Consider the following 27,385-nt stretch of genomic DNA (forward strand, 5'->3'; position numbering starts at 1 on the left):
TGGAGAGTGACGTTCGTCTTTGTCGTGGCTCTCATGGCTTGGCGCGTTGGTGGCCTTTCGTATTTTGTGAGCACGCCACTCGTCATAGGCCTGTGTGTGTGCGAGCGTGTGTGACTCCAACCCCATTACTGCCTCCCCCTCCTCCACCGCACGTCAACAGACAAATAATATATATATATATTATCTCGCATACTTCATCTCTCTTCTGCATACTTTTTCGTTTTCGTAACTTCTCTGTATTGCTGGCGAGACGCGCCAGTGGTGCCCGCGCACATCGGGTATGGTGCTGGATCTCTCTCCCCAGCCCTTTCGAACGCGCAGCGCGACATAATACCCTCCCGCCTTTCTCGTTTCAGCCCTCTTCTCGCCCTCGCACCGAACGAGGGGAGCCGTTCTTGTTTTCTGTTTCCTTACGGTTGGCCTTGCTTCTCGGGCACGGATCCTTGTCTTCTACAGCGCACCACCGTTCTTTCCTTTGCAGTCATCAAGGGCGTCTTGAATGCGCCCACTGTGCTTTCGCGCTGTCGGCTCTCTCCACCCCTCGCAGCGCGCTGCTTCCCACCATGATACGGCGTCGTCCACTCGCTGCGCGTGGCGCTGCCTGAGCACGGCAACAGAAAATAGTCAAGAGAATGCGGCGGCAGACTGCACTCCGCCTCCGCTCGAGCAGGCCTTCGCATCACCACTACCGGGCCCGGTAGCCGCGCACTCGGTTTCGCTCTCCCCGATCGGCTCTGCCATTCTGTGCTCGCACCTCTCGCAGCGGCAGATGCGGCAACGGCAGCGCAGATGGGGTGCCCTATGGCGATATCGATGGGAGAGTCACTCGCCCCGCGCCATGCCGACCCCGCTATTGGTAACTTCGGCGTTGATCTCCGGCTCGCCGCGCACCTCCATATGCGCGCCGCACGCTGACGTGCCCGAAGACACTGGTGCGAAGACAGCCCCATGTGACGCAGAGAGAGGAAGCCTTGTGAACACGTCTTCTCCCTCGCACAGCAGAAGTCTTTCCATGGCATCGGCGGAGTGCGAAGCAAAGGAGGGTACGAGACCACGCGCCCACACAGGCTCCGCCGGTGCCGCCGCTGCCGCCGCTGCCGATTCTGTTGCCCTCAGTAGCACGCGCAACGCTGCCGCTGGCGCGTCGACTGTAGAGGACCCTCTCCTCTCGTTTCTAGACTCGCACGAGGAAGATGCGGCGTTGCTGCTCGCGATGTGGACGTCGCTGCATCGCAGCTGCGTTTTTGGCTCAACTCTGTCGGAGTCCTTGGTTCTTCAGGTGCGCTACTTTCTCCACTCCCTTCTTCGCCACCGCGCGATAGGGGCGGCCGTAACTTTCTACTACCGGCTCATGGGCATCGGCGTGCAGCTGCGTCAAAGCGACCTCCTCCTGCTGTTTTCGAGCCTGACTTACGAGAACGCTGCGTCGACGGAAGAGGCCCAGCTGCGCAAGGCGGCAGAGACAGCAGCGATGGAAAGTCACCGAAAGATTTGGGCTCAACGACGCAGGCAGCTCCGCCTGTCCGCCGCGCGCACTCGCACAGCGGACGCCCCGGGCCAAAGCCAGCGCGAGGGAGGTGGGGAGGGAAGAGACAAGGTATTGGCAGGTCAGACGGGCGTCCTGAGCGCGGGGGTGAAGAAGACTGGTGCGCCTGCGTTCTGTGAGGAGGGGCCGACGCGTGTGAATGCTACCGCCACGGAGAGCGTCCAGGAAACGGCTTCACATACACGCATAGTTAGAGCTACCCACATCGCGGAGGGCGGCAGCGTCGCCGTTTCCTCAGCGCCACGCTGGGCCCGCGGAGAAGTGGGCGACGAAGTGCACCCGCCGGGCTCCATCGCACGCCGCACGGCTTTCCACCAGCAGCCGGAGTGGGTCAAGAGGTGGATCCTCTACGAAGCCTCGATGGGGACACTGGACGATCTAGACGAAGTGGAGGACGCCAGCCGACCAAGCACACCGTCGACGAGCAGCTCCACGGACGCCTTGCTCAGCACCAGCGATGCGCAAGCGGACACCGCGGCGCAGCCGGAGCAGGTGATGCGGGGCATGGAGGTGGCAGCGATTGTGGAGCATCTGCACCTTCTCACTCTCGGAGCCATGCAGCGAGACCATCTGAGCGCAACCGAAGCAAACATACCGCCGCCGTCGCCGCGGCGACCGCAGCGATGCACCTCGAAGCTGTCACGGTCGTGGTCGATTGAGCGGGCCTACTGGAAAGAGGCGCTAGATCTGGTTCGAAGCGCCTACTCCGCTGCACCACGGCACAGGGCTCTGAGCGAGTGCGGCGGCACCTTGTTTCCTAGGGCGGCAGAAGACCTGCTTCTTCCCACCGAGGTCGTTCTCGCTCTGCAGTCAATGCTTCGTGAAGTGCAGAGTTGGGAGGGCACACTTTCTCTTCTGCGGCTGAGCGTCCCGGAGGCGAAGCGTCGAGATGCAGAGCCGCCCAGAGCGGTTGGTATGTCATCCGACTGCTTCCTGCGCGGGGCGGTCCTTTTCATGGCTTTGGCCGCCCCTGCGCAGCCATGGAAGACACAGGCGAAGGTTGAAGCATGGATGCATCGCGTAATGCTGCCTCGACTCGCGCGCGACGCGAGGGCGCAAACGGAAGCTACCTCTACTGCTACTGCCGCAACAGCAGCTCTTCATGCGCTGTGGCTCAGCCACCTCTGCAGCGTAAAGGCGTCACGGCCGGACGAGTTTGTTGCACTCGGTGAAGAGGCGGCGGCTTACCTTACTTCTCCCTCCGTGCAACGGGCAATTCACGGCGACCTCACGCTGATGATGGAGGAGATATGCGTGAGCACCGAACGAGCCGTTGACGCCCTGCATCAAACGGCGCAGCGGGCCGTACAGCACCGTCGCGCCTCAGAGGTGCTCGCCAAATCCATTCGCACCGGTGCCTACAGGGTGGAGAACGGCAAAGGCAAGCACGAACTCGGCAGAGACCCTGAGAACGATCACATGACCGATCCGTTGTCAATGACTTCGGTGGCCGCGCCGCCAACTGTCATGGATGGAATGAGGTGCTCCCTCTTGAGTGATTATGCCACGAAGTCACCGTTGTCTCCGTCGGCGTTGCTGTCAAGCGACTCGGTGGACGCGTTTGCCCTGTGCTGCGCAGCCGTCAAGGAGACGGTCTGGCTGCGGTTCACGACGGCGGCCTCGACAAGCCCTGCTGCTGTGGCGGTCGAGGTGCTGCAGTTTTTGGAGCAGAATGTGCACGGTCCTTCAGGACTCCTCAACGTGTTCCAGCTGCTGTACGGCTCATCTGCCTCGCGGATGGCGCGCAACGGAAAAGGGTCGACACTAACGCCGACGGAAAACACACCAGCGGCACCGGAGTGTGCGTACGTGTCGTGCGTTCTGGCGATTACTCTCTTGCAACTCGTGCAGCTTCTATGCTCACCACCGGGCCAGCAGCAGCGCCGCTACGGCTGCCACATGTGGAGCGGCGCCGAGCTGGTTCTTCTCGCCGAACACGCGGCGAAGGTGCTGGAGAGGATTGCCGCGGCGCAAGTGCAGCAGGCGCCATGGCGGTGGGCAGTCGAGGAGCGTCTGAAGGAGCTCGCCACTGTGACGGCGAGAACGGTGCGCCTTGTCGTGCGCCAGCTTGACATTCATCACATGAATGAGAAGGTCATGTTTGGTGCCGTGGCTGACCAGGATGTGGAACTCTTCGCCCTTCTTGCCCGGGTGCTCAACACGTCATCAGAGTTGATGGTGGCGTCGTGCGCTAGTGATGCTTCGCGGGTCTCGTCATATTCGCCGGTGTGGCGGATTTTGACGTCCACGTGCTCTCCCCGGATCCTGCAAGGGGTACATCTGTGCTTCCGCAGCTCTAGCGCGCTGGGAAAGCGAGTGCGATATCGACTTTGCCGCCGTGATGCCGACAACCTGGAGCACTGGATTCAGCCGCCGCGATCGCGTCAGCGCACCTCCGCCTGCCTGCGTGGTGCTGGCGGTGCGGCGCTATTGTCGTCGAAGCGGTCGGTGAAGGCGATAGACGCGGGCGGTGCTGCCGCGGTGGGGCGCTACACAGGCAGGGACTTCCCTCTCATGCTCAGCCTCCGCGACTCGGTCTACAAGATCATGAGCCGTGAGCGCACGAGCGCCGGTGTCGGGCGAGCGCTGCAGCGGCTGGCAGCTGCGACGGCGAACTGGAAAGCGAGCTTGCTTCTGTGCGAACTCGTTACAAAGGATGTCTCTCTCGCCCGTGGCACGTGTACTGTGGACTTCTTTGCCACAGCTCTGGATCGCATGGCGCAGGATGTGGCGAGGTCGAGCGCCGCCGCACAAGCAGAGGCGAGAACGCCGCGATCGCAGGGAAATGATGTTGTGCCGTCTCGCAAGAGGTGCGGTACGCTGGCCGCCCCACGGGCGTCGGGGCCACCCAACTTGTGGCTGAGTGCGATCGATGTGTTCTGGAGCGCCGTCGATCACGTTGGCCAGGCCGAAGCCGCTGCGGCGCAGGACTCTGACTCCTCAGCTCTCGCAAACTCCGCCAGAACGCCGGCGTCGAACCCGGTGAGCGTGGAGGCGCAGGAGCGTGCTGTACTGGCGCGGCTTCTGCTTCCGCTTCTCCGCTTTAGCCGCGCCGTGAATCAGAGGGAGGTTGGCCGACAGTGGCGTCGCACATGGGCCGCCATGTACGCCACGCAGGAGAAGAAGAACCCGCAGTGGCGCCAGCAGAACATCGAAGCACTATCCGTGCTAGGTGACGCAGCGGCGCTGACCCACTGCGTTGCGGACTACCACATCTGTGGCAGCGAGGCGTTGCTGTGCTCGGTGGCCGTTCGGCACGGTGACTGGCACGCCGCGCTGGTGACTGTCTTCCAGACATACGGCGCTGTCGAGGAGCGTCACGCGACGGGGACGCCGTACTCACTCGTCGTAGCCCGCACTATTCTGACGCTCCTGGCGAAGTCACCGATGAATCTCAGCAACACGGCTATGCGATTGCGAACTGTTCAGCGCGAGACCTGGGACGAGGAATGCAGTCTCGCGGTGGTCCGGCTACTATTACGTGGTCGCCGATGGCGCCTGGCGATAGCCCACGTTGACGAGGCGCTGGGGCTTCCAGACATGCAGCGGGTCAGAGCGCTGGTGCTTGTGGACCCTGCCGGTTGTTTGCGGCAGGGGGCATCCCCTTCCGCGCCCACCGCGGCAACGCTGGTGCGGTATGCCCAGCTACTTACGGCAGTGTTGCGGGCGACGGCGATCGGCGGCGATAGTGAGCGCGCGCCAGCGTACTACGACGCGTTCAAGGCGCTGGTGCGTTACGTCTTTGGTGAGGTGGTGGACATAGACACTCTTCATACGGCGGAGGACACCTGGCAGAGGGGCGACGATGCGCTGGACGCCGCGCTGGACATGACTCATTTCACGGAAAGGGAAGAAAAGCACGCGTCGGGTTCGGAGGACCAAGTGCACGAGGCAGTGCGAGAGCTGGCCCCACGCGCGCGCATCCTGTTCTTCCGCGCTATGACAAAGAAGATGCTTGCTTCTCATGCGGGCAAGGGGTGACAAGAGGCACCGCCCTTAGTGCTGGAGAGGGAGGAGGACATCGACCCGACCGGCGTCGGCAACGTGCACCCTGCGAAACCTGCGCGTATGGATTGTTCGACTCAGGCCTCTTACATGGTGCCCTTCACGTTGACGCACCATCCGCGATGGACCTTGATAACGAGGAGAAAAGGGGGACACCTCAGCTTGCGTGGCATGTCAGGGCCCAGTAGCCCTACACTCTGTGAGGGGAACCCAGGCAGAGCCTCTCTCCCCCTCCTCCCTTATCCCCTGCCAAATGCCGAGCCACCTATGGTGGTGACGGGGTCAAACAACCTACGACATAGAGGACCTCAGAGCAATGTGTTGCTGCGCATGCCGGCATTCACATCCTGGTCGTCGTTTCGTCGGAGCGACCCGCGGCCGTGATCATGTCTGTGCCATCCATTGGATTCGGCGAAGGTTTAAGGCGACTTGGACGTTCCTTGCCCCCCGGCCCTCAGGGCCTACTGGTGTGGCACCGGAGCCCCTCCGGGGAGTCGCGGGATGCACCACGTGGCGACCGACATGATGTGAGAGTGGCTGTGAGGGTGGGCGGGGGGGGAGGGCGACCTGCGGCGAGCGGATGTGGTGGGTAGACCGCGTGGCAGAGGCCGTTCTGAGACGACCCTGTCGGCCGTATGGCTGCAACGCGGGTCTAGGGCCGCTTTTTGCGTCACGCGGTGTATGTGGGTGTGTGGGGAGGGGGGGGGCGATGCTGCGGGGAGGGGTACAGCGGAGCTGGACTCGCGCTCTACGGCAGAGAAGGGGTATACAGAAGGGAAATGAGAAAGCTTCCTGGGTGGGTGAGTACGGTAGGTGAGCCCACGAAGCGCGTACGTGATACCTTGCGTGTGTGTTTGTCGTGTACGTGCGTGGGCGTAAACGTGTATAATGGTGCCCATCACAAAACCGACGGCTAAGAGAAAAGAGAGAAGGCGGCAAACAAGCAAACTTACACAGCCTCAAGTGCGCTCGGCTGGCATGGCAAGCGTCATCAGAAAATAGACACGGCATCCTTGTGCGCGTGGCACCGCCGTTCCAGAGGAGGGAAAACAGTCGCCGGGACGACACACACACACACACACACCTCCCACACCCACACAGAAAAGCGCATGGGAAAGCACTTGCACACCCAGGCACCCGCCACTTCTCTTGGACGGGAGGCCTTGCCCTCCAGGACTTTCCGCGTACGCGGACGGAAAAAGGGAGGCATGCGGTGTTGCGCGTTGGCCTGCTGCATCTTCCTCTGTGAGATGAGGTGCATGTGGCGAAGAAGAGTATCAGCTTTGTTGGTGTAATGGCGCTCTCCTCTTCTCCTGCTTTTTCATGTTGTGCTTGACGGCAACGTTAGAAACTTACGCTGCGTCTGTCTCGCTTTTATCCTCCGATGGCGCAGTGTCTCACGTGGCAGGTTCTCGACCAGCGGCAGACCGGCGAGTGTCTCGACGCCGTGGACCTTGAGGCGCTGCGAGCTGTCATCAAGCGCATCGACGACGATCACGGTGGGGCGCTGCTACACTCGAGTGAGCGAACTGCGACGCAGGTGAATGTGCTGCTCGACCTCTACGGCCACCTCGTCTTGTTTGCCAAGGCGTCGCAGTTTTCCCCGTTCAAGACAAGCACGCTCTTTGGCATCGTGCATCGTGTGCACGAGGCGAGCATCGCAGATCGCCTTTCCCGCTTTCACTCGTACGACCTCCTCCGCGAGCTCGTGGTGCGGCACAGCGTGCACCGCCCGCCATACTCGACGATGGTGTTTAACGTGCGAGAAGTGCAGGATATCGACACGTACATGATGAGTACCTACTACCGCCACTACAAAATGTACGTGTACTGCTTTGTGCCACGCGAAGTGGCCAGCCTTCGGACAGTCATGCTCAACGACACCGCCGAGGCACCGCCAGTCCAACTCCCGCCTCTGTCCGCTGCCATCAGAGAGGATGCATGGAAGGAAAAGATGCAGGAGAAGGTGCGCACGCTCGAGGAGGCAGAGATGGAGGAGCAGGTGATCGTCTCAGATGCGGTGTCGGAGGCGCAGAGGAACGCGGCCACGCTTGACAATTCCAGATTTATGGCCGGCGTTCGCGCGCAGCTCGAGGCGATTCGCGACGCCGTGTCGACAAAGTCCAGCGAACGACTAGACCTCATCGAGGAGAAACTCACGGCAATTGAGGCGAAGGTGAATGAGGCGCAAAGTAGCGGCAGTCGTAGTCGTCAGGGCTCCAGAGGGTCGTCGAAGAGGAAGTGACCGCAAATGGGCACATGCGGCAGCGGACCCAGCCAAGAGGAGTGGTGGGCTGCAGGGAAGAGAGCGTCTCTGCTTCTCTGTCGCTCCCCCGCCGCTCTCTTTCTGTAGCCTTCTCTCTCTTTGCTATGTGCTCCCTTCACGCTTCGCGCCGTGCCACCTCCCCCGTCTTCTCCCTTACCCTCTGCGTCATGGCGACACTGCGCAGTTGACACCGCTGCTGCCGGGTTGGTGTCCGCTGTTGTGCGTGCAGGAGTGCCGTTCCACGTTGGGCCAGTCGTTGGCTGCTATGTAAACTAGCAGATTGCCTTGCTTTCTTAGGCTCTTGCGCTTGTCAGAGTATCTGGGCGTGAGTGCGTGTGTGCCGGTGTGGGTGTGGGTGGGTGTGCTTGTCTGCGTCCTTGTGCGTTTGTTCGTGGATTGAGGATGGACGTTTCTTGTGTTACGATAGTTTGATGAAGGACAAGCCAGTAAGCGCGCCACGTGGGGTGAGAAGAGGTGCTGGATTGCCTCCTCTGCTCACAGGCTGCCGGCGGAGCATTACTGCAGGGGTCTCTGCTCTATGGCGGTGGCCGCACGCCCATGAAAGTGAGCAGCTGCGCATCTCCATCCCCTCCATGCCGCTGTGTGTATGTGTGTGGATGAGGTAAGGGTCACGGTGCGTTTTGATGCCGTTCAGTGCCGCACTGCTTCTGTTTGGCTCCTCTGTCACCGTTTTCCGTTTTGTCATGTCGCCTCACCACATTCTGCACTCGCATGTCTCTCTCTCGCATTCCCTCTCTGCGTCCGTGATGGACTGCACACCGTATGAGAACGCCGGAGTCTTGCGCGACACGGCGAGAGAGTCGGAGAAGGGGTCTCGGCACTTGTGTGGCCTGTGCCGTCTCCTTGTGTTGAACTACCGTGGCTTTGTCTTTCCCGCGTCTCTGCCGGTTGCGTGGCGGACTGCGCGTTTTGCCTGGCCGCCTAGAGCCTGTATTGGCACGCACACGTCTCGTCGGTAGAACCACGACCCTTCCGGCCGCCCTTCCGCGCACAGGGCTTAATGGCTCGCCATTACTTCCAGGCGTTATTTGTTCTGCGAGGAAAGACCGCCGCTGCACTGGCACATCGGCGCGTGCCGCAGTTGTCGTCGGCTTCACATTTTCCTCGTCTCTACATCGCTTTATCAGTGACGCGCTTGACGGAGCACCTTGGGCTTGTCGGTGCAGCATGAACCGCTGTAGTGTAAAGAGGCGCCTTTCGCTGCGGCTGCCAGTGGTGCCGACTGCAGGCCTCCTGCGGCGAGCACCACGAGCAGCAGGCACGCGCAGCGGCAGCGGTGCACTTTGTGTCGCTGCTGCGCCCATCGGCAGTAGCACCAGCCTCGTTAGCTCCTCTGGCCGGAAGGCTCCCGTGTACTACAACTTTGCCACGCCGGTGAGTGTGCTCCGTGATGCGGCGGGTGGTGAAAGTGTGTCTCACCGACGCCAACGCCGCGAGGCGCCGGCTCGAGAGGGAAGGCTGCTACTTGTGGCGCCGCGCACGCCGAATCCGAACGACCCGCTTCAGCGACTGAACATTTTTCGACGCGAGTTTTCCGATTTCAGCAGCGCCGCAAAGCTCAATCAGAATATCATGGTGAGCGTCGACACGAGCACGCGCCGCTTCCTCGAAATGTTCTGTGACTTTGATGCCAAACGCTGCAAGCTGTGCAATGAGACGTTCTTGCAGTGGCACATCCACGCCAACGGCATTCCGCACGTGGGGCGAGAAGGGATGCTGCTGGAGCTTGTTCGCCCGTATTGTGGAACTCCGGATGAACTAATAGACATGTGGTGGCAGCGGCTGAACTCGTGCGCTGCGTTTCACCGGATTCCCGCCCTGAGTCACGACAACCCACACGAGCGCAAGCGGCGTCTGCTATATCTGCTGAAGGTGCTGAAAGACCGCGGCATCCTTGTAGAGACGTTCAACGTGAGTGACAACCAGTCCACCAACTCAGCGCGCTCGTGGGAGTTTGAGAGGCTCGAGTTCGTGGGCGACAATGTGGTCAAGTACGTGCTGAACAGCATTATTTCCTGTGCATTTCCACCTCACGAGGGCGGCACAAAAGGAAAGATGACGTGCTTTCAGTTCGTGATGGACGGCAACGATGGCTTGGCACGCGGCTACGACCACCTCGACCTCCAGCAGCTCGCCTCCAGCCCTAGGGTAGTCAGCAAATTCAAGAGTGACATTGTCGAGACCCTGTTCGCGGAGCTGCAGATGTACCTGTGGAGCACGCAGCACGATGTCGGCACCTGTCCTCTTGTGTTTCCATTTACGAAAGATATTTACACCCTGCGGGCGCTGGTGCAGCATGCGCTGTACGAGCTAGCTATTGAACTCTTTCTCTACCACATTCGCCACATTAACGGCATGCTACAACGCGTGATGCGAGAGAATCACCTGCAGTTCGTAAAAGCAGATTCCACGCTGAAGCCAAGGGCGGGCGCAAGGGCCGGGAGTTTGGGCGTGAGCACGCGCCGTGGTGACTGGAGCGATGACGACGATGACTACGACTGCCCGCAAAGCTACGGTGCGCCGGCGGTGCCCGCCCCCACGGCGGCCCTCATGAAGGTGCGCTGCGAGCGCACCCACCTGAAGGGCACCGGTGCGGCGCTGTTCTTTGCCTCGACAAACTACGATAGCTTCAAGCACGTGGTACCGATCGGTGGCCTTTTGCCGCGGCCATTTGCGCGGGAGGATTTGTCAGTGATCCCAAACTACATGCCGCACCTCCGGCGCGATGGCGCGATGACGCTGAGGATGAGGAGGGCCGGGAATGCCGGCTGGTCGACCCTGCACGGCACAGCAGCAGCTCTCGCCACGAGGGAAGGCGTTGCCGGCGGTCTCGCCCTAAGTGCCGGCATCACACCTCGTGTGGGCAGCGAGCCAGTACGCTTGTCCGTTCCGCGTCTCAAGGACGAGGAGCTCATTCCAGAGCTGATCTAAGCGCCTCACCGGTGCGCCTCTCCTTATGTGTCTCTTCTTTATTTGGGGCCTCACTTCCCCGCCTCTTCCTCCATCTCGAACACGAGAGAGCTGGTCGAAGTGGCTCGGGTCGCATGCGGGGGAGTAGGTTAGCAGATGCAAGAGACAAGAAGACGAGCTTGCAGCGCTACAACAGCGACTCTGGACAACTGAGATACAAACGCAGACAAACTCACTCATGGTGACACCGCACATACTCACAACATGCACGAAGCTCTATGGAGAATCACATCAACGACAACAAAAAGAAACCCTGGGTGGGGGGCATGCTGGGGTGCAGGTGTGGAGGTGACGCTGCCCTTCGACGAGCTGGCAGGCGAGGCGCCTCCACTGTACAAGGCGAAGGGCGCGAATGAAGAGACGAAGTCTCAGGAGTCGTTTTTTTTTTCGTATCTCAGAGCCCCACCCCCCTCCTCACACACACACACGCGCACACTTTCCTCCCCTCTTATATCCGTTGTCTACCCCTCTTTCCCGTTTTTGTGCAGCGTGTGTGCGTGCGCGAGTGGGCTTGCTAAGTCTGCAGGAGAGAGGATGGGCCAGGGGTAACAGAGGCTCTCGTTACAGGTCCATGCTGTGGTCTATTGTGTGCACTCATGTCGATCCGTGTCAAGTATCACTGCGGACGCTTTCCTCCTTTCTGGTCGCGTGCTTCGCTGCTCATTTCTTCTCTCTCTTCCCTCCTCTCCGTGCGCTGTGACACCCGCAGCCGCATAGAACTTCAAAAAGGTGCGCGCGTGTCGCACAACACAGTGACGTGCCATCCGCTCAGTTGTCTCACTATTCCTTCGTTTTCTTTTCATGCGCCGTTATCAGACACCTACCGCACCCGTCCTCGCCTTACATACGCATACCTCATAGAGGTCAAGCTTCCTTCACCCATACAGACACGCAGACGGAGACCCTACCGAGTGCATCAGTGGACTTTCCACAAGGGAGTTTGCGCCGCCGCTCTCGCGCGACAGCGGATAGACCTGCACATTTTCATCACCATCACTACACGAGGGGCCGACTATCTCACGCCTTCTCGCACCGTCTGCGTTCCTCCTCGGGCACCACTGCAGTTCCTTGCTGACACACTCTGTGCCACTCTCTCTCTCCCCTCCGCAGAGTTGGGGCGTCGTCGCTTTGCTGTCGTATACCGGCCACCAAGCCGCTCTGCTGTTTTCGTCTTTTTTTTTATTGGGTTGCAGCGTAACCGCATCGACGACGCCGCAACGGGCGGCTGCACTTGTCATGATCACGGCTCGGTCACCTTATCAAGTGTACAAGGCGACGGACGTTAATGGTACCGTCGCCAATTTCAACTCGCTGCCGTCGGAGGAGCTGCTGCCGTACAAGATCCTGTCGTCTGAGGAGACATTGTTGGCGTCACTCTTTGTTGTCGAAGGCAACGAGGAACAACGAGAGAGGTACGCTGTCTCAGCCCTGCACGCCGCGAGGGTGTATATTTCTCACCTCATCAGCTACATCCCTCTCTCCGCACGCTCGCAGACGGCAAAGAAAGTCCAGATCAACATTGACGCGGTCGTGCGCACCGTTATGCTCTTCGCCGCCAACGCGGAATTGCTGCAGAGCGTCAAGAAAATGGTACTCACGAACGCCTCGGGGGAGCAGGTGTCACTGAAGGATCTCTCAGACCTGGAAGGCGCCCTGAATGCGATGGAAAAAGTGTACCGGCAGAAGGCGAAAGGGGCTGGGGAGAAGGTGGACATGCTGCGCAAGGTTGCGCCAGAACCGGTGATCGTCTCATCCAGCGCCGCAAAGTCGCAAGGTACTACGCCATTGACGGCGGGAGAGGACAGCGGCAACGCTGCGTCGAACTCGACCGGCTGTTCTCGGCAGCGCCGCCGTCGCTCAGAGTCCACCGACGGCCCTGCCGGCCACGCAGACTTGCACAGTGACGCCGCCGCCCTCAAGGTGGCGAAGATCGAGGGCGGCACAGGCAATGCTCCTCTCGCCGCTGTGTATGCCCCAAAGGTGTCTGGCGGGCCCAAGAGCGTGCGCACCGGCCTGCGTGGCGGCCTCGTGTGGGGCCGCCTCCGCGGTCTGACAAACAACGAAAAGAAGGTGGCCGCTATGTTGCAAGCCATGATTCAGGTACTCGGGCACATCTTCGCGACCAAGTTCAACGACCTCGTACCCATCTTCGACATGCTCGACGAGCGACTCAGGGCGGTACAGGCCATCATCGATGCCGAACGCGCCCAGTACAAGGCGAAGGAGGACAAACGAATTCCAGAACCATTTCACGAGGTCACCCTGGATGCCGTGCAGCTTGCTCTGCAGCATTCGAGTGAAACCTTCCGCAACGACGAGGAGTGCCGCTACGAGCTCGATGAGGACTTGCTGCACCCCATCGCCCACGCGTGTCTGCGTGTTATCAACCACATCGAGGGCTTCTCGACCGAGCCCTTCAAAGGCCCGACACCAGAGGAATTGTTGAAGAAGCAGCAGCTGCGGGATGCCGCACGGGCCAAGCGCGAGGAGGCAAAGCGCCGGATTCTGGAAAAGGCGGAGGCCAAGGCAGAACTGGAGCGCAAGAAAGAGGAGGAGCGACAGCTAATGCGGCGGCGTCTTGGCGACGGCAGTGACGAGCACGAGAAGGATCTTGAAGAGGACACCACGCTCGTCACTCCGTCCACGTTAGGGTACGTGGCCTACACCGCAGAGCTGCCGCTTGGCACCCCTGAACTGTTCGAAAAGGCGCTGTATGTGTGGAGCATGCTCTCCTCGGTGCCGCGTGCACTGAATCTGTCGCAGATGCACTTTGCCACCTTCGTTAAGGGCATCGAGTGCGTGGACCAGGACGCGAATGGGCTGATGGAGGAGGTGACCAAGTGTCTGCTCGACGTTTCAATGGAAAGCGTTCGCCTCCGCTCTCCGGGGACGCCGCGTATCGTCACTCGCGGGAAGAACTGGTTCGATGCGCTTGTCGAGTTCGTTGGAGTGGCCAGTGGAAACAAAAAGAAGCGGCGGCAGCAGCAGCGCCGGGTTTCCAGCACGGAAGACGAGGAGGAGATTGACAGCGACAGCGACAGCGACGCGTCCTCCTCGACATCGTCGTCGTCGTCGTCCTTTTCTTCGAAAGAGACGGACGCCAAAACGTCGGCTGAGGAGGAGGACACGTCACCAGAGAAGCCGGCAGCTGCCATGGCGACGAGAGGCGAAGGCGCCGCGGAGGCAGCCGCCGAAGAGGAGGTGGATACAGATCCGTTCTCCCTGGAGCTGAAGGCGACGATGGACAAGATAGCGGGGCTGCGCTCCTTGGCGTCGTGGGGCAACGTCGATGCCATTGATCGGCTCAATCTGCTTCAGTTCTGCGTGTTGGAGGCGCTTGGCAGCGACGAAGTGCGCAACGAAGCGGACCGTGTGCAGAAGGACCGCGAAGAGGAGGCACTGAACGCCGAGAAGAAGCTCAGGGAGATTCGCGAGGAGGCGGAGAAGGAGTTAAAGGCGTTGTTGCGCACGCTGCCGTCCGTGGCATCCACGGCTGCCCGCAAAAAGAAGACACAGAACAGCACGCAAAAGGCCGAGCCAGTGACAAAGGAGGACAATCAGCACACCAACAACGCCGAGGATGAGAAGAAGGGCATCGACGAGGCGGAGGGGGATAGCGAGACGGCGACGGGAAAGGACGTGAGGGAGACGGCGCAGAGGAATTTCGAGGCTGAGCGCGAAGCCATCCTCCAAGAAGTCGACCGCAAGCGTGAGGAGGTCTACGCGCGTCTGCTCGGCGTGCAGGATGGCAAGGACGACGGCGCCATTGTCGAGCCGCTTGGCATGGACCGCTATCGGCGCCTCTATTGGCGTTTTCCAATGGAGCGAGTAGTCTACGTGCAAAGTGTTCCGAACCTCACGGCCGTCACCTTTCCGGTCCTCGCAGAGCCGCCGGAGCTCAAGCAGCGCCGCGCCTCCTCGCGGTCGCTCTTACTCGATGACGAGGAGGAGATCTCCATGCTGGGCGGGCGGCGGCGTGGCGGCAGAGGTGCGACCGCGGCGGGCGATGCGGCCCGCGCGAAGGACGACAAGGGTGTGGGCCAGACGAGGTGGGGTGTTATTCCACACGAATACCTCAGCACTTTTGTGCAAACCCTGGACCGTCGCGGGGAACGGGAGGCGCCGCTGCGGCACGCACTTGAGACGCTAGAGCCGTACCTTACTGCTTTGGAAGAGCCGCGAGAGGGGCGTGAGACGCGGGCCCGCGCGCACATGTTCGGGTATATGAACCTCCTAAAGGTCGACTTCACGTCCTAAGCTAACAGAGGGCCTTCTTCTCCGCTATCTAGAGCACGGAGCTATCTCTGTCTCGAGCGCGACAGCCAGCGGCCGTACTTAGCGGTGGTCTCTAGAAAGGAATAGAATAAGCGCCCTCGCGTCTTTCCGTATGCAGGATGTGCCACATAATTAAGCCACAAACCGCTGTTTGTTCCCTGTTTTCCTTCTTCGTGTGCTGTAGCTTCTTACACACAGACCTACTGTAAAGCTGGATGAGCCCTGCATGTACTACGGGCAGAGCTGGTGGAGTTTTGGTTCCAACTGTGCTCTGCCCATATCGCGCGACGCTCTGCGCTGGCTGCACCGACCGTGCCATGACTTCTGGCTGCCCTACGGAACAACAGACCATGCTCCCGGGAATCCCGAGCCGGGCCTCTTTTTACCGTGTTTCCACAAATCCTCCTCCTCTCGCGCTCTTTCCTGCTATACTGTGGTCGCGTATCATCATTCTCGCAAACTCTCCTCTTCACGTCATACAGCAGCCATGCGTACGATCGAGTGCGAGTTCTCCCACTTCGCGGTGCACCCCGGCCACGGCCGCCGGTACGTGCCGTTCGCGTTCCTGTCGACGAAGCCGGTGCTGACCTTCTCGCGGCCGAAGTGCTTCGCACTGTACATGCGCAAGAAGAACCCGCGCTTCATTCCGTGGACGCGCACGTACCGCCGCATCCACCGCAAGACGACGACGGACCGCGTGAACCGCCGCCGCGCCGCGCGCGCGGTGAGGGTGCAGCGCGCGATCGTCGGTGCGGACCTGTCCTACATCCAGGAGGTGCGCGCGGCGCGCAAGGAGGACCGCTCCGCCAAGGCCAAGGCCATCCGCGCGGAGGTGGCCGAGCGCAAGGCCGCCAAGAAGTAGAGCTGTGCCGATGCTCGTCCTTTTGATGCATATTGCAATGGCCGCCCGCTGTCGCTAGCATGCGGGCGCGGACTTTGCGGTGTGCTGCAACTGCCCTTGGTTGTGTTTCGTTTTGTTTTTGTCTTTGAGTAGCATTTGCAAGCAAGCAAAGAAAAAAAAAGGAGCCACGCTGCCGTGATGAACTTGTGGCAAATGAGGGAGCAGCTGGCCGCCTTCTGCGCCGTGTGTGTGCTTCACGTACTCCACTATGGGCACCGCTGGTCATGTCCGTGTTGTTGCGCGCGTCGCATGTGCGGCTGGTACGTTATACCGAACGACGCCACGCAACATACATGTATTTGGGTTTTCTGCTGTTTGCTGGAATGCTTGAACGTTTGCGGATGCCTTTCAGTGTGAAGCTGGGCAGTGTTTCGTCTCGCACAGCGAGGCCTGCGCTGTGCGCCACCACCTTGCCCTATGTCGCATATGTGTGTTTTGTTTTCTTTGCACAGACATTGAATCGACATCCGCTTCTCTGCTTCTTCTGATGGTCGTGCTTTCCCAGCTGCAGTGCTGCCGCTGCTGCCTGAGCAGCTCGACGGCTGCTTGTCACTGCTAGATTTTAAAAGAAACACTTTTATGCAGAGCACATAAAGAGTGCGTACCGTCGCACTGTGTCATGAGCTTCGGCTCAGGAATCTTCGCTGGCATCGTTATCGCTGGCTAGCCAAGGTGTGGAGGCTTCGGTGGATGAGATGCCGCCGACTTCCACGAGGCCCACGGTAGCTGGGGGCCGCCGTGTGTACCACTTGGGTAACGCAGTCCTCTCTGCCGTTGTGTTCGTGATCACCCTAGTGCTGTCGATGGTCATGCTTGATCCCCAGCGCAACAGTCACTTGCTCTCTGCGCGGCGTCGCACCCCTCCGATCGATTTCACGGACAGCGTGCTGGCCGGGGGTTTCACTCCTGTCGTCGTCAGCGTGAACAAACACACGGTGCTTGTCGTGCCAGCAGCACCCATCCACGGCACCAGGTACGTATCCAGGTCCCTGGACAGTTTCTTCTCGGTCGGGCTCGGCTCTGCCAACGGCACTAGTTCCGCGGGATATCATGAGGAGGCAGAAAGGCACTCGCAGGGGGCAATCACACTGTCGGACGTCTACAGCGCCGTACTACTGCACGAAGGAGTGGCCGATGCTACACAGGCGCCTGACGAGACCGCTGAGACAGTGGAGACTTTCCCCCTGTCATCGCGCCGACCTTCCGTGTTGCACCTCTGCAGCGCCCTGTCGTGTGTGACGCCGTACGTCGCTCAGCAGTGGTCTGATCGAGCGGCGGCGGCACTACTACTGGCTAATAAAACCAAAGACGGCGCTACCGCCGATCGCTCGCGGGCTCGTCCGGTGGCTAACTTTGCTCTCGTCTTCGGCGAAGCGAGCGAGTCGCTCGCGGTGATGCGGGAGCTCGGGGAGCACCGCGTATTAACTGCCCAGATTCCGGTCGCGCACTCGGATCATCCTCAGTCAGCCATGCCGCTTGTCGGGAAGCTGGAGTTGGCCGATTTGCAGGCCTCGTGTAGCTCACTCAAGCAGTGCAGCTACCGCTCCCCTGTCAAACACGCTCAACTCGAGACGCTTCTAAAAGCGCAAGCACAGCAGCTGCCCGCAGAAGCTTCCAGGAAACGCTTGTTCAAGGAATGGGTGCGGCGGAACGACTCTCACTCGGGAGCCTTGGCCTGGGGTGCCGTCGATGTGCTCCCCTTCACCTTCGTGACCTTTGGGAAGTCGAACACGCTGCATGGCTTTCCGCTGGACTTGGTACACGTGGACGTAGGCAGCGGCGACAGCGTGGCGGCTCTCGCATACCTCGACGCACTTGCCTCTGACACGGCGATGACGGAAAATCTGAAGCCAAGAAACCTGCTCGTTTCGGTCTTTGCCTCAGAGTGGGTGAATACCATAGTGGAGACGTTGCTGCTGCTCGAGGTGGGGCAGCGGTACAGCGCGATTCCGCTGCACGACTCGTGCGTGGGACTCGAACGGCATTTCACTCCTCGTCAGCGGTGGAGCCTGTCGCACATGCTTTCGTGGATGGGCAAACAAGCGCTAGAGGGAACATATCTTAGCCCCTCTCTCGAGCGGAGTCGTGCTGCACAGATACCGTTGTGCACTGTGTTGCTATCGCGTCAAGTGAACACTCTTGACGAGCTCCTCCAGATGGCATCGAAGGCAATCGACTCTTATCCGCCTGCCGCCTCACCTGTGGAGCGCTTTTTTTACTATTCCCTGGGTCTCTCGCCCAAGGACGAAGAACTTCTCACGCCGCTGCCGGAGGCGGCATCGGGTGCCAAGGCGTTTGCCCTGCCTAGCACGCCCGATGTCGCGCGTGAGGTGATTGGCTTTCTTGTGCAGTACATCTATTTCTTAATCCCGATTGGCGTGGGGTTTTCTCTGACGCGCAACCTTTGTCGCCGTCGTGGAGTGTGCGGATGACGTCGTTACGGGGCCGCTTCGGGGAGAGCAAGAGCTGACGTGTGGGTGGGTGAGGGGAGTGTGGCGGAGCTGAGATGGGTGCGCCGGTAAGGACGGAGACGCGGATAAAGGGGGACAAGTCTGGAGGGCAAAGGGCAATGTGGGCAAGGTGGCAAAACGCCTTGGTGGGCCACTGCTTGTCACCGCTCTGGACCTCCCGTAAGCCGCTTCTGTCCCCTGTCTGGAGGCCCGACCGCAGCAGCACCAGTGGCGACGCTGGCAAAATGCAGTCGCGCGAAAAAAAAATGGCGGGCAAGGCTTCTCCAGCCTCTGCTCAATAGTGGCTCTATGTCGCGGTTTCGCAGGCTGACGGCAGTCATCCGCCATTCCCTGCGCCGACGAGACCAACAGAGTCTCCAGTGCCGGCCTGGAAGCCGCTGTGCGCGAGGGTGCTCGCTGTGCATTACGTGTCGGCACTGCCAAGAACAAACACTGAAAAATTCAAAAGAGCACTGCAGCACACGTTGACGGGCTAGAGCCCCCGGTGCTTTAACTGCTCCTATGCACGGAGGGTACCGCGGTAGAGGTGCTCCTGCGCTCACGTTTCTGCACACCCTCTCTCACTAGGCGGAGGCGTAAAAACGGGGTGCGGTCTCCGGAGGTGGGCGGTGTGCGGGGTATCGTGCGACCTGTTCTGTCAGGGCCCGCTACACTTCGTGCGAACTCCCACAAGCGGCTTATATGTCGTCTGCGATGCGCACTGACTGTTTCGTTTGGCTCGCTCTACTTGTTGCTCCCTCTTTTCTTTTTGGCCGCTGCTACTTGTTCCATCTCGACCTCTTCGTCGCGGGACTGTGCGGACTGCCTACTTGGCTGCGTTTTGGCTCTCTCTCGCTATGTGGGTCGCATGCATGTTGCTTTTTTCCTCTTTCCCTCGGCGCACCGGAACACTGCACCAACGGAAGCATGCGCGCACACGGTGCCTGTGGTGCAGGAACCAAGAAGCAGCTGCGCAAAAGCCGTAGTGCGGTCGTCCTTCACCCCCGCCCCCTTCGCCGTTTTTCACTTGATACCGCTTCGCGCGGCATGTTGTTTTCGCCCCTTCTGTCTGCTTCTCCTCAGGGATTTCCTTCCTTGTGACTGCGATTCCCACGCGCTCGAAAGACCGAGGTGCCGAGAGTTTGCCATTTTGCGGGAGCGTGTGTGTGTGTGTGTGTGTGTGTGCGGTATTGCCTGCCGCACGCTTCGACTCCTTGCGCGCTTGTTCTTTGCTTTTGTTTCGTTTTCGCCTTGTCGTTTTTTTTTTGTTTGTTGGCTTGTTTGTACTCGGCGAGTGGCGTATCGCTGTTCTCTTCTTGTCCTCGAGCGCCTTTGAGTACGTGGACTAACTCTGGAAAGCACAGAGACACCACCAACACAAAGACGCACTTAGAGGCGAATCGCCATGGCGTCTTTTCTGCGCACGTTTGCGATACTGTGCATCATCGCTGGCGTATTACTGCAGGGCAGCACAGCGCGGGCACCCCCGCGAGCGGTACGAGCATTTGAGACCAAGTTCAACTCTGTGAGTCAGGCGTGCCGCGGCGTTCTCGAAACGGAGTGCCCATCGGATGGGTTGGCGCGCACAGACTGCTTGATGGAGCACATAGTGGACAATGCCAACCATGAGTGCAAGATGTGGCTCTCCTGGCGAGCTAATTGCTTTGCCTACGCCACGGTGTACCTCATACCCCAGGGCAAGTGCAATTTTAAACCGCATCAGGCGACGTCGCAGCTGATCCGGAACTGCCTCCGCAACACGGAAAAGAGCGAGCTGCCGGCGGTCTGCTCCGGCTCTCCCTACTACAAGTCACTCACGCTGCGCGTCCCACGGCGCATGGACAGCGATGCCGCCGCCGACCTGTAGAGACGCGAAAAAGGTTGCGCACGGCAGGAGATTGGCGGCGCATGCGTCGGCGTAGCTCTCTCAACACTTTCTGCAGAAGACAGGCCGCCATGTGTGCTATCCTCTTCAGGTTTTGACGTGCCTGAGCTTCTTTGCGGGCGTGACACTTGGCTTATGGGAAAGCACACTGGGGATCTTCGGTTGCGCGTCATGTGCCTACTTCACGCCGGGCCTCCTATACACGCCCTTTCCAGTCCCCCTTTTTTTGTAGACTTCGTCTTCGATGGTGATGCGTGCCGGCTTTGCTCGTTTCTGCCACCATTGTGAAGAGCCCCGCGCAGTAGTGTTACGATAAAGTGGCACGTGACCTCTTTTGAGGCCTCTCTCTGCCTCTGTCTTTTGCTTTATGCTCTCTTAATCAACTGCATGCATCACAACTTGCGTTTCTGTTTACCAGGTGGAAGGGAGGATGCTCCCCCCCCCAACCCTCCTCACGACAAAAAAAAAGAAGGCAATACCGATATCCCTTCGGTGATGCAAGCGCTGTGACAGCCATCTTGGCGCCCGCAAGAACAGAGCAGAGGACCTCAAGTGGGCCCGATAATGAGTGCTCGCTGCAAGGCCCTCCTCGACTCTACTGGCAAGAAGGGGATTCACGCACGTCGTTCTCTGATGTAGCTCTCTTCTAATGCATCGACGATACCTGTCGTGACTCTCTCGCAAACGCTCCCACTATTACTTCTCTCCCTGCTTTGCTGGCGTGGGCTTCGTTGCTGACCTTCTACACCCTTCGCAATGATGCCCCGCTCCTTGGCTCTCTCTTTGCCATCTGGCTGCACACGCTGTCGCCATAGTGCTCGATTTGTCCCCTCCCCCCCCCCCCACGAACACACTTGTGGCAGCCATGCGTACGATCGAGTGCGAGTTCTCCCACTTCGCGGTGCACCCCGGCCACGGCCGCCGGTACGTGCCGTTCGCGTTCCTGTCGACGAAGCCGGTGCTGACCTTCTCGCGGCCGAAGTGCTTCGCACTGTACATGCGCAAGAAGAACCCGCGCTTCATTCCGTGGACGCGCACGTACCGCCGCATCCACCGCAAGACGACGACGGACCGCGTGAACCGCCGCCGCGCCGCGCGCGCGGTGAGGGTGCAGCGCGCGATCGTCGGTGCGGACCTGTCCTACATCCAGGAGGTGCGCGCGGCGCGCAAGGAGGACCGCTCCGCCAAGGCCAAGGCCATCCGCGCGGAGGTGGCCGAGCGCAAGGCCGCCAAGAAGTAGAGCTGCGCCGCCTTTCTTTCCATGAAGCGAGCCGGGCCTTTCTTGTTGTTTCGTTTGTTTCTGACCATCATTTCGTGAGCGTAACAAAAGAAAAAAGACGTGTGTGTGTGTGTGTGTGTGTGCCGGCATGGACTTCTTCGCGGCTTCTGCGAAGGATCCCGCTTCGGTGTTGCGCCGGCAGAAGGCTGCATCGTCCGAGGCTGAACCACGTGCAAGGGGGTGAGGGGCGCGCGGCGGTTTGCGGATGCGTCGAAGCAAGCGCCCGCGGTTCCAGTTTTCGCTTCGTGTGCCTCTGCTGTCCCCGCGAGTGCCGTCTTGGACGCCTTTTCCAATGGTGCGCGGTGTGACAATCGGAGGCCGTACTCAGCCTCTCCTGCCGGTGCTTCTCTCACCTCGCCTCGTTGGCGCATGTCGCTGCCTGCATATATATATATGTATGTATTGGGCTCTCTCCCTTCAATCTCTCTCTCTTGTAGTGCTCTCTTTTCTTTCCTCTTTCACTGGTCGTTGTCGGCGGTGTGCAAGACACGTTCTGCGCTGTTCCCGTACGGAGGGGCGGTGCATGGCGAATAAAAGTGCCCGCCCCGTGCCGCTTCGGCTACCCCAGCTGTAATGAGACGCGTGCAGCGAGCTGCCCTACATCGAGCCTTGTGTTTTACGCTGTGGCCTTGGCATGACGTCGACCGTGACAGCCGTGAACCAGACGCAGAGTCTGGCGGCGATTCGAAACTTTGTGCGCGCCTCCGTTTCGTGCATCACGTATGCAAGGGGGCTCTGCAGCGACAATGCCTATGAGCAGCGCCCGTTTCTTGGTCTTCCACTCCGCCAGCTCATACCATCAACCACCGAGTCCGTCACAATCTCGGAGTGGATCGAGAAGGGCGCCTTTGACGCCCTAAACCGCAACTATCTAAAAGAGATGTCTCTGTGCGTATACGACGCGGCGTGCCGCGAGCTGCTGGAGAGCTACTGCTTCGGCTTCAACTACACCGGCGACGGAGAGCGGGCGCAGATGACGCTCAACGCCGCACAAACCATAGCAGATGGTGCCAACACGACGGCAGTCTCGCAAAGTAGCGGCGGCGCTGTCGGCATACCCACATACCGCAAGCGGCGGTGCTCGAAGCAAGAGATTCAGCACCTACTCACCTCAATCCTGGAGCGGCTGATGGATGTGGTGGAGAGTCTGCCGCCGATGCTCTCTGAGCGTGTTCTCACGATGCGCCTCACCTACTATGACGCGGTGACCCCCGCTTCCTACGAGCCTCCCTGTTTTGCGCCAGCCAGCGAGCATATGGCCCGACTTTACCAGGACGAGGTCAAACACCATGTGCATATCGGGTCCGTGGACACTAGCCACCACCTCTTCTCCGTCGCCATACGGCACCCGCTACTGCAGCAGATTCATAGGCAGATGACAGGCAGGACGACGTCGGCAGTGGCAACAGCGACAGGAAGAGTCCCCCTTGCCGTGGACGAAAGCGCTGCGGTCTCGATGCCGTCTGACCCACTCCGCTCTGGATGGGAGAGCAGCTTCTCCTCAGACCCGGCGGTATCGAGCGCCCTGGCACCAGCTGGTGCCACAGTCACGCACGGCGTGGTCGCAAACCACGTCTCATGTGGACGTCTCCTTTGCGCCGATGGAGAGGGCGCCGCGTTTGATGCGGAGAGTGCTGGGGAAGAGAATGCTGCTTGCTCCTCGCTCGGCGAGGTGAGCCGGGGCAGTGCTGGCAGAGCTCGCACCGGCGAGGCGCTGCGACCTTGCGAGGTGGCGGCGCTTGACGGCGTCCACCGCTTAATGGAGAAAAGCACGTCCGGCGGCGAGCGGCGCTTGCTAAGGCCGGCGGAGCTGACTTACCTGCTGTTTGCCGCGTTCGTCTTTACAAAAGCGCCGAGCGCGCGTGGTGGCCGTGGAGAATTGAAGGCTGACGAGGTAGAGGCCTATCGTGCGCTACGCTGCCCCTTCGATGTTTCTGCCGAGGCAGTTCTGCTCGTCCTGCAGCGGCTGAGCAGGGAAGATTTCCTGCAGCCCTGCAACGCCCGCGGTGCACCGACTCCGAAGAAGCCGAGGACGCAGGACGGGAGCACACCCACCCCCGCAATCAGAGAGTGGCTTGTGCCAGACCCACCCGCATCGCTTCTCCAGCAACTCATGCAGGTCGATGCGTTGACGGAGCTGCTGACGCATGAGTCGCACCTCGTCCTGCAGGAGCTCTCTGTGTATCTGACGCGAGAGGAGTGGCGAAGGGCTCCTCGGGCGATGACTGCCAAAAGGCGACTTCGGGCCGCATAAGCACCACAGGTGGGAGTGGAAAGCGGCGGTCGTCCCCGCTGAGGACTCTCATCGCGCGCCGTGACGCGTGTGATGGCACCGTTTAGATGTCGCGGCCCTCTGCTGTCTCAAGGTGCGCTCTGCTAACGTTTTAAATTTGTTTGTTTGTTTGCTCGATTGCTGTTCTACTTCTGCTGTTCACGTGCCACTGCTGCTCTACCTATCAAGCAACCGAACACGGTGACTCACGTTACCCATCGTTGCACATGTCAAGTTGACGCGCTATGTTCATTCTTCTATGGAAAGGGGGAGGCTTGGGGAAAAGGGTGGAGCAAAGGCTCACTGGTGCCTCGTTCCGGTGTTGCTCTTCTGCTTACTCTGTCGCTGTCCCTATCGCTGACGCTAACTGGCAATGCCGGCTCACCTTCAGCCGCGAGGGTGCCTGGTTGCCTCCCGTGCTTTCCGCTCTCTCACTATCTCACTCCTGCTTCACCTCCTTCTTTTGTTGTGCCTTTTCGACCGCCTCACCTCCACGTCGCCGATGGCGCCAATCGTGTTTTGCGGCGCTACCCACACTTTTTACACATGCTGCCTTCGTCCTCCCTGCCATCACCGCAATCTCCGCACGCGCAGCATTGGCACGGTAGGCAGAAGAAAGGAAGGTGAAGGCACTGCTTCTTCTTATCCCCAGCTACTCGCAGAGTGTCCTGAGCCTTTCAACGGCGCGGCTGCACGTGCGCGTACGTTTGCCTCCCACCTCCACCTTCGGCCCTCTATCCTTCCCACCCCTACTCCTCCCGATATACGTAGTGCCGCCTTCCGACCCGAAAAGAGGGCCGCAGACGCCTTCACGCTTTTTCTGTTTTGTGTGCTCTACGGGCGTTTTTGTCTACGTGCGTTAGCCGTCACTGGAGCGAGGCGGCCGCGTGGCTTTTCGCGGTGAACGTCCGTCTTTCTATAGTGTTTTACTTTTTGTTAGGTTTCTCCTTTAGAAGGTGCCGTCGGAGCCGCCTCCCCGCTCCTCCCAGCACCACCACCGTCCTCCTCTGTCCCTGACCTCAGCGCCTTTCTACACCGTCTCTGTTAGGATCGACGTCGCTGCTGTCTGCCGTCTTTTTCGTTGCTGTCTTTCTGTAGTTCTATCTCCTAGGTCTTGCCCTCTTGTTAGCCCGTTATTCGGATTGTTGTCGCTTGCCTGTCTCCCTCCGCTCTCCATCTCGGCGGCCCTCTTGACCGCAGCTGCACACGGTCCAACGTAGCCACCCGACCGCGTATCTTAGTTTTCCATTGGCGTACTTCTCCCCGTAGCACGCCGTACCTTGCCTGCTCTGCCCCTTTTTTGTTTTCAACTTGTTTTCTTTTTTTTTTCTGCTGGTGTGGCACCTATCCGGCTTCTCGCGCTTTGCTGTCGTCTCGCGTGCATAGGGCCGCGTGACTTCTCTGCGATCGGCGCATAGTGCGTGGATATGTGCCCTTCCGCTGCGTACGCCCTCTGCTGTGTCTAGTAGCTCCAATGCTCCGCTGTGCATCGACGTCGCGTCCGACTCTAGCGGCGCTCCCGCGCTCCGCCGGCTCCGCAGCCGCTAGCAGCGCTGCCTATGCGGTGGCTCGACGCGGGTACCACGGCTTTCAATTCGCCAGTTTTCATGGCTGGACGCTGCCGTACGGGGGCAAGTCGACCCGTGTCACGAAGGAAGAGTTGGAGAGCCAGCGCTTCTTCACGCAACGACCGCGCGAGAAGTGGGACTACCACCGCGTCGACGAGAACATCAACTCCCAGTCCGAGTTCCGCAGTCGGGAAGGGCGTGAGCAGTTCTACCAAGGCTCGCGCGAGGACAACTCGACGATGAGCCACGGGAGTCTGCACACGCCGCACAAATACCGACTGTACGAGTACTTTGACGAGTACACAAAGCCTGGCGTGGACAGAAAGGTAGCCGCTGCGTACGCGGTCAAGGAACAATGGGATGCGGAGGAGTTCTACTACCCCGGCGAGGCGTGGCAGCGCAACCGTCCTGGCTTTCGTAGTGTGCCCAAGGAATTGCTGAACCGGCAGACCTGGTACCACTGGTCGCACACGCTGACCAAGTGGGACGAGATTCAGCCTACCATCCGTACCCGCTCCTGGAACCCAGACTGGCCGCCGCCGGGGTATGAGGTGCCGAAGTTGCAGTGCAAGAAGGAGTTCTACTTTGGCATCGAAGAGGAGGGTCTTGTGTCTGAGGTGGAGCGGTACAGCTGGTTCCGCTCGTGGAGCGACAACAACATGCGTGTTGGGTGGCGCGAGATTCCGTTGTTCATGATGCTTTTCGGCACACTCTACCTCTTTGCCCGCAACGCCATGTCGGTGACAGCGATGCGGGCGATGAGTAGCAACATGTACTACCCTGGGCGCAGCTTGATCCGCCCGTTCGGCGTGCCAAAGGACTGGGAGACGGAGTGCTTCTGGTGGCAGAGACCGCTCGAGGAGTTCCCGAACCAGGACCAGGTGTGGTACTGGACCCAGGCGCGCTTTGGCTACATGAACCACATCAAGCAACGCGACGCTCGCGAGAAGGCCATGGCCGACGCGGAGGCGGCAGCTACCGAGTAGTTGTGGCTCGACCGAGGGTCCCACAGCTGCAGGCGCTCTTTCAGTGAGCCCTTATGAGTGCTAGTGTGTGGTGGGGTGCGCATCATGGTCTGCGAGAAGTAGGCACCAGCGCCCAGGCTACTGGGTAGGTGTGTTGTGGGATGAAAGGGGTGTGTTCGCGAGTCTCTTCTACACTTGGATGCTTACGTGTGTGCGTGTGTGTGGGTGATGGGGTACTTGGGTGACCGCCGGCTGCACAGACGTGGCTCTTTCCTGCCCTGTTGTCCACCGTTGGCGACGCACCATGCCCTTCCTTCTCGCCTTTTTTTTTCTAGCGTGTTCTTCTGATGGATGACTGAGCGCTCGCTCTCTTTCGCTTCATCTCTCTCCGTACCATCATCTCTTTCGGCGCATTTTTTTTTCGCGCGCGTGTGTGTGTCTGCGTGTGCGTGCGTCTTGGTCTTTAGTTTGCGACGTGCAGCGCGCGCGTGATCGGCAAGGAAACGGAACCGCCAATGGACCAGCGTTCAAGCTTTGCCATTCTTTCATCCGCGACATGCGGTCCTGCGTCGATTGGGCTGTACGAGCGTTGTCCGACCTGGTTTTCCTTATGCGCTGGCTTTCTATTTCTGGCATGACAGCCAAATACTCATACGCTTATGACGCTCTCGCCAGATGGAATGCTACTCCGGACTCCTGAAACCAATTCTCGGAGGGCCGGCGTGCTCATGCAAGCGCTGCAGTGTACATGTGTTTGCCCATGCGTTGACTGCTGACCGTCTTCTCTCTCTCTTTTGCTCTCTCGACCTTGCCCTGTCCCTGTCTCTCTGTGCTTCGTACATGGCGCGCAACAGACCTACGGCGCACCGCACATCTCTCCTCTCCGGGAGGCGCAAGGTCTGCCTAAAAAGGTGGCGATCAACTCCCGCTAGGCAGTGAAGGGGTGGAGGAGAGACATACGGCCCTCGTCGGCGGCTCGCAC

At 60.0% G+C, this 27,385-nt stretch overlaps 10 protein-coding genes across 10 annotated transcripts; all 10 read left to right on the forward strand.

Moving 5' to 3' along the window:
• Nucleotides 1-499: 499 nt before the first annotated feature.
• On the forward strand, nt 500-5,527 carry LINJ_36_1090 (conserved hypothetical protein; the record flags this gene model as incomplete). The annotated part of the gene is made up of 1 exon (XM_001469463.1): nt 500-5,527. One exon carries the CDS (start codon nt 500-502, stop codon nt 5,525-5,527), a length of 5,028 nt encoding a protein of 1,675 aa, XP_001469500.1.
• Nucleotides 5,528-6,935: 1,408 nt separating this feature from the next.
• LINJ_36_1100 (conserved hypothetical protein) lies at nt 6,936-7,796 on the forward strand (the record flags this gene model as incomplete). Its single annotated transcript, XM_001469462.1, has 1 exon — nt 6,936-7,796. The coding sequence occupies one exon, from the start codon at nt 6,936-6,938 to the stop codon at nt 7,794-7,796; it is 861 nt and encodes a 286-aa protein (XP_001469499.1).
• A 1,209-nt stretch (nt 7,797-9,005) lies between these two features.
• Nucleotides 9,006-10,769, forward strand: LINJ_36_1110 (RNA editing complex protein MP61; the record flags this gene model as incomplete). Its single annotated transcript, XM_001469461.1, has 1 exon — nt 9,006-10,769. One exon carries the CDS (start codon nt 9,006-9,008, stop codon nt 10,767-10,769), a length of 1,764 nt encoding a protein of 587 aa, XP_001469498.1.
• Nucleotides 10,770-12,044: 1,275 nt separating this feature from the next.
• Nucleotides 12,045-15,065, forward strand: LINJ_36_1120 (conserved hypothetical protein; the record flags this gene model as incomplete). Its single annotated transcript, XM_001469460.1, has 1 exon — nt 12,045-15,065. The coding sequence occupies one exon, from the start codon at nt 12,045-12,047 to the stop codon at nt 15,063-15,065; it is 3,021 nt and encodes a 1,006-aa protein (XP_001469497.1).
• Nucleotides 15,066-15,570: 505 nt separating this feature from the next.
• LINJ_36_1130 (putative ribosomal protein L24) lies at nt 15,571-15,945 on the forward strand (the record flags this gene model as incomplete). Its single annotated transcript, XM_001469459.1, has 1 exon — nt 15,571-15,945. One exon carries the CDS (start codon nt 15,571-15,573, stop codon nt 15,943-15,945), a length of 375 nt encoding a protein of 124 aa, XP_001469496.1.
• A 734-nt stretch (nt 15,946-16,679) lies between these two features.
• LINJ_36_1140 (conserved hypothetical protein) lies at nt 16,680-18,416 on the forward strand (the record flags this gene model as incomplete). Its single annotated transcript, XM_001469458.2, has 1 exon — nt 16,680-18,416. The coding sequence occupies one exon, from the start codon at nt 16,680-16,682 to the stop codon at nt 18,414-18,416; it is 1,737 nt and encodes a 578-aa protein (XP_001469495.1).
• Nucleotides 18,417-19,839: 1,423 nt separating this feature from the next.
• On the forward strand, nt 19,840-20,301 carry LINJ_36_1150 (hypothetical protein, unknown function; the record flags this gene model as incomplete). The annotated part of the gene is made up of 1 exon (XM_001469457.1): nt 19,840-20,301. The coding sequence occupies one exon, from the start codon at nt 19,840-19,842 to the stop codon at nt 20,299-20,301; it is 462 nt and encodes a 153-aa protein (XP_001469494.1).
• Nucleotides 20,302-21,184: 883 nt separating this feature from the next.
• Nucleotides 21,185-21,559, forward strand: LINJ_36_1160 (putative ribosomal protein L24; the record flags this gene model as incomplete). Its single annotated transcript, XM_001469456.2, has 1 exon — nt 21,185-21,559. One exon carries the CDS (start codon nt 21,185-21,187, stop codon nt 21,557-21,559), a length of 375 nt encoding a protein of 124 aa, XP_001469493.2.
• Nucleotides 21,560-22,232: 673 nt separating this feature from the next.
• LINJ_36_1170 (conserved hypothetical protein) lies at nt 22,233-23,852 on the forward strand (the record flags this gene model as incomplete). Its single annotated transcript, XM_001469455.1, has 1 exon — nt 22,233-23,852. One exon carries the CDS (start codon nt 22,233-22,235, stop codon nt 23,850-23,852), a length of 1,620 nt encoding a protein of 539 aa, XP_001469492.1.
• A 1,492-nt stretch (nt 23,853-25,344) lies between these two features.
• LINJ_36_1180 (conserved hypothetical protein) lies at nt 25,345-26,424 on the forward strand (the record flags this gene model as incomplete). The annotated part of the gene is made up of 1 exon (XM_001469454.1): nt 25,345-26,424. One exon carries the CDS (start codon nt 25,345-25,347, stop codon nt 26,422-26,424), a length of 1,080 nt encoding a protein of 359 aa, XP_001469491.1.
• Between the last annotated feature and the right edge of the window lie 961 nt (nt 26,425-27,385).

This window comes from Leishmania infantum, chromosome 36 (assembly GCF_000002875.2).
Source record: "Leishmania infantum JPCM5 genome chromosome 36".
Taxonomy (NCBI): domain Eukaryota; phylum Euglenozoa; class Kinetoplastea; order Trypanosomatida; family Trypanosomatidae; genus Leishmania; species Leishmania infantum.